The sequence below is a fragment of the Dipteris shenzhenensis genome, chromosome 16 (genome assembly GCF_047967505.1).
Source record: "Dipteris shenzhenensis isolate YYH24624 ecotype China chromosome 16, Dip_SZ_1.0, whole genome shotgun sequence".
Taxonomy (NCBI): domain Eukaryota; kingdom Viridiplantae; phylum Streptophyta; class Polypodiopsida; order Gleicheniales; family Dipteridaceae; genus Dipteris; species Dipteris shenzhenensis.
The window spans coordinates 43,773,526-43,782,885 of NC_141611.1; the positions used below are offsets into that span (position 1 = coordinate 43,773,526).

Here is a 9,360-nt window from a genome sequence, read left to right on the forward strand (position 1 = left end):
AACTCAGCTTCACGTCACACTGAGGTGGTGCACACATCATACTATCAAAAAAGATGCTACTAGAATCTATTGTTTGTGCATTGGTTCGACCATAGTTTTAGCAGTATTTGCCAAGCTAGTAGAATCTTTTATTTGCATGCAGATTCAACCATAGTTTCGGTAGTATTTTGAGTAGAGCTAGATCTTAACAATTACATCCAAGCCCATGGCTTCATTTGATAGCAACTCGTTGGAAAGAAAACGTAAGATTGACACTAAGTACGAGCTTTTTTTGAGTCTCTCCTTCATGTAGGTGCACTTTTTAGTTTCATTGGAGAAGGGAGGTGCTCGTCAGAGAGACATCTTGCACGTGTGACGTGGTGGCCAAAAGAATCCTTGGAGGCTCTGGGGTATTCAATCGGCGGTGTCCGAAGCTCCTGCACGCCACCACCACACCACCGTGTGCGCGGGAATGGGTTCTTAGAAGTAGAACTCCTTGTAACGTTTTTGAGGGGTGCGAGGGTGCGTGGAGGGTGTAACGACCTCACGTTTCAAGGACAGGTGGCGGGTGGGCATGCGATCCCAAGAAGAGGGAGGGGAGGACGTGGCGGGAGGGGATTGGAGGGTGGGGATCTTTTAAAAAAGAGGAAAGCCAAATTTTGAAATTTGGAAAATTAGTGAAGAAGTAAATTAATTTTGAGGGGGAGCTTCCGTCGATTTTGGAAATTCTTCCGTCGATTTCGTTGTCGAAATTCTTCTCCAAATCTCAAATCAATCCCTTCCTCCTTCAATCCATCTTTTCGACCCTTGCATCTCGAAATCTTAGCATCTCTCGCTGATCAATCGCTCCCTTCTCCATCTTACCTTCCGTTTTGCTCCCTCACAATCCGTCGTTCCTCCCCTTCTTCCATTCTCCCTCCTCATTCGAGCGCGCACGTCCAACCGCACCACTGGATGCCGCAAATCCGTCGCTTCGCCTACATCCCGTGATTCGCTTTTGCTAAAGTCGATGCGCCCCTGCATTCTGTTGATCTGCTTTTCACGGGGTCAGGCTAGGCATCTGAGCCTTGAGGAACTTTTGCTCAGTTTGCATCAAGAGAAGAGAATAAAAATTGATGTGGGAATAAAGACGTTCGAACCGTCAGAGGCCTTGTAATGCACTTTTCCACGACAAATCAAGGATTGATTCTCCCGTGCCCCGGTTATCCGCGCCTATTTCTACCCAACGAGGCGAAGAGAGCATCTAACAAACGAGTCGTTTGAGAGAGAGAGAGGTTTAGTGTTATCTGGGAAGAAAACAGACAGGTTTTGTGATGCGGGAACGAAGCGCTAGAGCGGTAGTGCACTGCACTCTTGAGAAAATATCAGCGTAGGCGAATTGATGATTTGGTGACGAATCGACACAAAAGAACTCGTCCCGAGGGCAGGATTTCCCAAGGACGTTGGAGGAACGCTTAATCGTTTAACTCGTCTTATTATTATGGAATCGTCTTCTTACTCCGCCGACGTCTGGCTGGGGGCCCTGCTTTCGTCCTTCATTTTAGCGTCAGCTCTCGGTACGTGACACCATTCACCCTTTCCTTTGTCCTTGCAATTCTTGCTTCTCCGCATATTTTTGTGCTTCAAATGAAAAAGAGAATGAGCATCTCTGGTAGGCTTTTCAGTGAATTTGATTTCTGAGAGTATGGTTCGGTTCTTTGCAGGGTTGGAATTTGAACCTTGCAAAACTTCGCAGGAAGATATTTTACGGTTCGAACCATTAGTCAGGCTGAAGCAGCTGGGAAAAGTAAGTAATTGCAACTATGTCGGAGAGAAGACAATTTAACGGTTGTTGCTTGTTTCTTTAAGGACGTCAATATTTTTCAGGTCAAGAAATCAGTAACATAGAGCTGGCTTTTCTTTTGTTTGTAACAGATAAGTGACTCTCCTCACCACTTGCAGCGGACATTTCTGAGCAAAGCATCCATAGAAGCTGGAAGATTGATTCAAACTTGGATGGAAGATGCCGGCATGATCACGTGCGTAAGGGCTTAGGACTCGGGACTGAAACGTTGAACGTATCTTCGATGAAGACTCGTTGCGCCGAGAGACTTCCTCTAACTACTTGACATAACAGTTCAGGGAGCAGAGAAGCGTCATATAGACTAATATTTTTCCTGGTATGTGATCAGGTGGGTAGATTCTATTGGAAATGTTCACGGAAGAGTGGTTGGCGGGAATGCTTCTGCGCCGGCACTGCTGCTTGGTTCCCATTTGGTACAGACCTTTCGTCACTTAGTTCTGAAATCGTTGTTTATATCAAACTAGTCGAAACGCGTTGAAGGGTGAAATATTCCAACATTTTCCGTGCACCTACTTCGAGTGTAGGATACCGTGATTGATGCGGGACTCTACGATGGAGCGCTCGGCATTGTAAGTGCTGTAGCAGCGGTGAAAGCTCTCCGTGTCACTGGACAGCTAAGCAAGTTTCCCAGGCCCATAGAGGTGCGTCCTGTATCTGTAACAAGGTCATTGACTCATTGCTATGCGACTGCATGTGCGAGGCCATCTACTTGACTCGTTCTATCAGACAGGAGAATTGAATTTTCAGGACCTTCTTGCAGGTGATTGCTTTCAGTGATGAAGAAGGCGTACGATTTCAGTCCACTTTTTTGGGAAGTGCAGCCATCGCAGGGAGTTTCCCTTTGCAACTTCTCCATGTCTCAGACAAAAGGTGGAGTATCTGAAACCGTGTTAATTACACAGACTGTCCTCTACATGCTACCTCTCATGGGCTCGTTCACTGAAAGTTCTGAGCCTTTTGTGACAGAGGGATTACTCTAGAAGCTGCTTTGAAGTCTTCCTCATTTGATGGCACAGTTAAAAGCCTGATTGATCTTAAATACGATCCAGATTCTGTGTGGGGATATGTAGAGGTAAATCAAACACTCCCAAATGAAAGAGGAAAACTATTATTGCATCCTGCTTGTGATCATGTCAAGTGCATTTGTGCCAGAAGCACAGCTTGTGGGTTCTTTAGCTCCATTGTTTCCCTGCAGGTACACATAGAGCAAGGCCCAGTGCTTGAAAGGCAGGGCATTCCAATTGGAGTAGTGGGAGCAATAGCAGGGCAGACGAGGCTCAGTGTAAGAATTCAAAAATCAAGAACATAAGCATTTGTTACTCTCTGCATTTTATAGGATATTAACTATACTTCAGCAGTGAACATGGAATTTACTGCTCCCCAACTCTCAAGTTTAGGCTTCCACATTGGTTATTGCAGGTAAAAGTGAAAGGGTCCCAGGGACATGCAGGAACAGTACCCATGGGAATGCGAAGAGATCCTATGACAGCTGCAGCAGCGGCTATAGTTAGCATTGAACATATTTGCAAGCATCCGGAAGAGTATCTAAAGGGAGAATGGGTGCACAACCAACATAGCCACTTTGTTTCTGAAGGCGCTTTAGTATGTACTGTAGGTGAAATATCCTCATGGCCTGGAGCTAGCAATGTTATTCCTGGAGAGGTTAGTATGCTTGTGTCACTGCTGGCCTTGTAGAAGTTAGTATGCACTGAATTGGTCCTTTTTCAAATCTTATATTTGTTAATTTATTTGCCCACGTTTCTTTCCATCTCTTTTACAACCAGGATTTGAGATTGTACAGCTTTTAGTCGTGAATCTTGCGTGCACAGATGAAATAATAACATGGATGTTTCTCTTTGAAGAGGAGAGTAAAAGATCTTTTTTTAAGCACCGTACTTTTTCAGAAAATGAACTGTGAAGGACATATAGCATTCTGTGGATGGCTTGCTAGTCTCCATGATTATCTTGTGAATAGGCAGTGCTTTAAAATGGATACCCTGGGGAGTTGATATAATCTTTTCGTTTATTGAAACGAGTAGAGCTTGCCACTGGACAGGCATTAATCAAGAGTTGGACTCTTGAAAGATCCTCTCATATTCAGATCTACTTTGCTAAATGTGTAGGTTACCTTCACAGTGGATGTACGAGCAGAGGATGATGCTGTTCGAACTAATACCATCTTCATCATTGCACAAAGGATTCAGGAGATGTGTGAGTCTCGCCAAGTTTCTTGTTATATTGAACCCAAGGTTTGTACCTTTGAAAACACGATGAGTATCATTATAAGCTCTTGATTACTCATGGCAAGCCTACTGTGTCACTTTATTGAGGTAAGAGGATCTCTCATAATGACTTACTGAACCACAGCATGAAGCAGCAGCTGTTCAGTGCAGTTCAGAGGTTCAACAACGTTTGCATAAGGCAGCATTAGCTGCACTTCAGAATCTTCCAACTATTGATTTGCACCAAAATATGTTAGTTCCTACTACTGTAAGCGGGGCAGGGCATGATGCCATGATGATGGCACAATTGACTAAGGTATATGCATTGCTATGGATTTATTGCTGTGTCGTGGGTTGCTTTCTGCTTTCAAAGCACTCTAAATTTTGTTTCTAGACAGTAACTACCATGATTTGTTCATTATGTACGTAGGCTTTAAGATGAATTGATTTTGCTAAACTGTTGGTTGATTTTATCAAAATCACCAGATCGGAATGCTCTTTGTTCGATGCGCTGGAGGAGTAAGTCATTCTCCAGCAGAGTATGTCCTTGAGGAGGATGTGTGGGCAGCGAGCCTGGCTCTAAAAGCATTTTTGGACAATGAAATGACAACTACCATGTTATGCTAGTAGCACTTCTCTAACCATAGCTTATTCTCTTTTGTGAGCATGGTTTACTCCTCTGCAATTAGATCTGCAGAATCTAAAACCAATGCTGGGATTGTTCCACAGTAAAGAAGGAACCAATCCGTGTACACACTATAAGAAATGGTAACACAAATTGTATTGAGACCTCACGTGTAATATATCTAACCCTCAGAAAGAATTTTGTCTGTGGCATCTCTCTCTCTCTCTCTCTCTCTCTGGTTAGCCATGACAAGGAGGAATGTTGGGGACCCATTGTTACTCCTGCTGCTTTGGTTGTACTTCTCAGGTTCCATGCAGAGCCTGTTAAAAGCACAAATGCAAATACAAGAAGGTGATATGCAAGGATGGGAAATGAATGAGTTGAAGACACAGTATAATAGGCCTACACAGTGTTTCAGCCCTAGTTTTTTGCACTGATCCTGGGTCTACTCCTTGATATTACACATCAAATGCTTGGCCCTCAACATTGGCTTGACATTATCTACTATGCCTTTTTCTTCAATTACCTTAGATTGTTCTTACAGAAACAAAAGAAATGATTGATGTCTGTAACAATACTTGTCCCGCTTTGCACGCTGGCTGCACGCTAAGAATGCAGGGCATGCAGAGCCTGCCAAGGAAATGGTGTCTGTAAAAATCCAACAAGGAACTTTGAAAAGAGGCTATTGCAATCTCAAACAGATATCTGAAATGATAATTCAATGTTTGTAAGAGTTGTATGTCAGAGAAGTGCATGCTTGAGACTGTTGCAAAGGGATGTTGCCATGACCTTGCTCCAATTTTCAAAGTGAGGGTCAAGAGACCCCATTGCAAGATAATGTCACGGAGGGAATGGCTGAGGTGATCATGCTTTGGATGGGTCTCCTGAGTGAAAACCTCTTATGGTCATAAAGTTAATCAACTCTTTAGTGGAGGCTTTTTGGATGTATCTGAAGAGGAGGCACATGCATTGCTACATTATTCAAAGATCGCAAAAAATAGATTGGAAGGGATGGAAGGAGATTGGAAGAAAACACTTCTTTGTCTGTGAGGATCCGACAAAGAGGCTTCAGCTTGACTTAGACAAGTTGGCAAGAGGTGGAGCCTATCTTTTCTTCACTAGGAGTGGCATCCTTCGATGATCTTGGCATAAGTGTGAGTTTCCTGCAAATGGTTATGAAGCTTTCGTAATGAATTGATGGGTCGCTCCCTTAATTTTGTCGGGGCTATTGTATTGGTTATCCCGTGGCACCTGTTGTCTATTGTTGGTGAGTTCTTGTTTCATGAATGCCTGGTGGTGTTCTTGATTCTCTTTTAGTGGGCTTGCATGAAATACCTTGCAGGCTGGAATACCTTGCATGTGGGTCGAGGAAGCCTTTACTTATCCCTCATGCTGTGAGAAACCATTTGGAATCAAGCGTGCTAAAATACCCCTTTAGGGGACATGCTAGAATATCTTGCATGTGCATCGACTTTACTTATCACTCCTGTTAGATTCGCTTTGAGATCAAGCACAAGAGGTTCCTCATCATCTAGATGTTAAGCTCTCAAATGGCCTGGTCTACACCCAATAGTTGCATTTTATACCTTTTTGGATACTTGTTCTGTTCGCAAAGGAAAACGGGATATTGCTCATAGACCAAGGTGCACAAGGAACTACTGGGCATCTTGTGATGCCATGTATGTGTTATGGAAATTATATTTTCTGCTTTACTTGTTGCTAGGGATTTTTTTATATTTCGCATGGTTTAGTTAGGGATGTCTATGTTTTGCCAGGCTACACACATATAGATAGCCAGGTTTATGATGCCTCTGAAGTAACTGGTGAATGACTCTTCATCAAGAAGAATATCCTCAGTAAATTTCATCTTCTGATTATAGCAGGATCACAAGGATGTGAATCCATACACTCCGCTCCTCTTCTGTCATTAAAAAGCCTTCTACCCAGTGCTTTTACAGAGCTGGATCGTCTATGCCGACTGTGTCCCTTTGATGTTTGGTGTGCAAGGTGGAGATCTTTGTGGTGTATTTTTGGAGTATGTCTGCATCTACTAGGGTCGGATTTGGACCTGTGAGATTTGTGCCAACATCTGGTTCGGTATCAGTACCTGCAGCTAATAATATTTGTCATCCACCTCTTGCCAGATCTGCAATGATGCAAGACAACCAACAGCAACAACCAACCTGATGTTAGCACTTGGAACACACAAAATTAGGATTACAATCTATTCAGAAAATGGTTCACACAGATAATTTTTTAAAATCACATGTAGAGAGAAAGAAAGAAAGAAAGATTTATAAATGTCTACACAAGACCAAAAAGGCCTAGCACACCTCTACATTTGTAGGAGAATAAAATAAACACTAGGAACAAAGCTGTAAGTCTATCTCAAAGATGGAGTGTGTCAAAGAGCTGGACAAGGATCATGGAGCCTTGGAAACATGTATGAGATCTGCATCTGTCGTCTTGTGATCAAGTTGTGAATCCTGCTTGTGAGTGCTTTGAGACAGTCTGTCGTGAGGCAGATAGACTCAGTCCAAAATTTGCAATGAGTGATCAGATCTGGGAGTGGGCCTGGCTGGGGTCCGAGCAAGAGTCCTGGAGAAGTGATCAGATCTGGGAGTGGGCCTGCTAGAGTCTCCTTGAGGGCCTCATGAAGCGGCCTAGCACTGCAAAGTCACAAGAAGGTTCCTCAAATAGGGTGCCTATTCGTTGGTCCTATATCTGTCCTCATGTAGGTCTGGCATGTATGAAGGTCAAGCTCAGAATCGGGCGGTCAAGAACGTGCTTACTGAGTGTAGGCTCCTCTCCTATGAAGAAAAATTTGTAGTCTGCTGCTGTCTATGCTCCTTGTCAAGTGCTGGTTGCATAGAGTATGTGCCCCTAAATCATGTGACCTCTAATATGAAAGGAATGGTATACCTCTGGTCTGGTTGGTCAATGACTCGGCTAATATCCTGAAACCTCTACTCAAAGAGCCAATGGTGTCTCCCAGACTCCAGTCATAGTAGCAAGACATCTCATGACTACGTGCTCTTCTGTCTCCACCTCCCATTCTGTATCAATATGGAATCTATGAGACGATATCTAGAGCTGGCCCATGGCAATCCTCACTGCATGAGAAATGGATCCATAGGTATCCTGGTGGCTGAATGAACCCATCCTCAGGCAGACAGAGAAACTGCTCTTTGTGAAATCCATCTTAATGGCATGTGGCTGCATTGGGGATACCAAAGTCTGTTGAATATAGACATGTCATAGATCATCTCTACTATACCAAGTGGACCTCCTATTGTGTCAAGAAGAGTGGGTGTGTAGAAAGGGAGAAAGAATGAAAGATCTATTACCGTCTTCAGGAGGCTTCGTGGGCCTATAAAAGTCTGCTTGAGACCATACAGGATCTATGGGAGTAGAAGCCACTATCATAATGTGTGCTTGTGTGTGATTTCACAAAATTTGTGTGTGTGTGTGTGCGTGTGAGTGTGTGCGGACCAGGCGGTCCAGGCAGGGACCCATGACCGCTCCTTCCCTCAGAGGGAAAAATATTGCAGAAGAGCTTCGTAAAAAGCATGTTGAGATGGCGATGTGGGCGTTGTTTCTAGGCACTTTGTGCGGGCACAAGACTTGCATTTGCAGAGGTGGGGAGGGGCAATGGCAGGGAACATGTGATCATTGCCAGAGCTGCCCAATCTCAATCTGGAGCTCAAAGACTGCGCCACTTTCAGCTGAACTCTAACGAACGAAGCCCATTGTCCACCCAGGTGGCAGAATCTCTCTCTCTCTCTCTCTCTCTCTCTCTCTCTCTCTCTCTCTCTCTCACGCTTGCAGCTCTCGTTCCTGTGTGCGCGTGTTTTTTTCTATTCCTCGCATAGGAATCGCTTCAGATGAGTCAATTTGGCTCTTTGGCATCGGTACTATGAAGAATAAAACTCCCATGTCTCCACTTATAAGCATCCTTTCCCACCAAGTTTGTAAACTGCCCATGGATCTTGGTGGTTGAGGCTCTCACCCCATTAGCTCCTTTGGCATGCCACGAAGTAAAACACACACACACACACACACACACACTCTCTCTCTCTCTCTCACACACACACACACACTCTTTTTTTTTTGTGAGAAGAAATATTTTATTGCTGTGAAATAATTACATTCATAGTTACTCCCAAAGCGGAGTAACTACTACTCAACCGAAAATCTCAGTATAAGCCATATATACATCATGGTCAATCAAATGAGTCTGAAAGCAATCATAAAACGATTGCCGCAGAGATCGTTTGAAAAAAACTAAAGATGAAAAAGTAGGATCACTAAAGACTATGATTTCTGTCCATCCATAGAGTCCAAAGTGCCCAGTAGCGCACCCAAACAAAAAATAAATCAAAACCCTGTCTAGCGGGATGAAAACCAGATAACCAGAAGAACCTGCCAAAAGTGACAATATTAAATCTCGCTCGAAGCCCCTGATGAATGAAAGCGAGGAAATCACAAGTATGTGGATAGTGCCATAAAATGTGTGGCATAGATTCAGCAAGATGTAGACATCTGTGGCAAACAGCTGGGGTAATATGTCTATGTGCGAGTAACTGCCCAGATGGAAAAATGCCAAGTAGGACTCGCCAGAGGAAAAGTTGTTGCTGAAGAGGGACTAATGCCAAAGGAGACGCAGTCGCTTTTTCCACCACTTTGATGGG

General features: G+C 43.8%; 1 protein-coding gene across 1 annotated transcript; it reads left to right on the forward strand.

Moving 5' to 3' along the window:
• Window positions 1-692: 692 nt before the first annotated feature.
• On the forward strand, window positions 693-5,292 carry LOC147893001 (allantoate deiminase 2-like). The gene is made up of 12 exons (XM_087387621.1): window positions 693-1,535; window positions 1,683-1,765; window positions 1,894-1,997; window positions 2,151-2,235; window positions 2,347-2,463; window positions 2,583-2,692; window positions 2,789-2,894; window positions 3,018-3,104; window positions 3,242-3,484; window positions 3,946-4,071; window positions 4,190-4,360; window positions 4,531-5,292. The coding sequence occupies exons 1-12, from the start codon at window positions 1,460-1,462 to the stop codon at window positions 4,669-4,671; spliced, it is 1,449 nt and encodes a 482-aa protein (XP_087243747.1). The 5' UTR covers window positions 693-1,459; the 3' UTR covers window positions 4,672-5,292.
• Window positions 5,293-9,360: the final 4,068 nt, after the last annotated feature.

Bases quoted from the DNA above. Each gene is read 5' to 3' on its own strand.
- LOC147893001 (XM_087387621.1), top strand. From the start codon at position 1,460: ATGGAATCGTCTTCTTACTCCGCCGACGTCTGGCTGGGGGCCCTGCTT. The intron at 2,464-2,582 runs GTGCGTCCTGTA...ACCTTCTTGCAG, and splicing joins AGTTTCCCAGGCCCATAGAG to GTGATTGCTTTCAGTGATGA. The intron at 3,485-3,945 runs GTTAGTATGCTT...CTAAATGTGTAG, and splicing joins GCAATGTTATTCCTGGAGAG to GTTACCTTCACAGTGGATGT.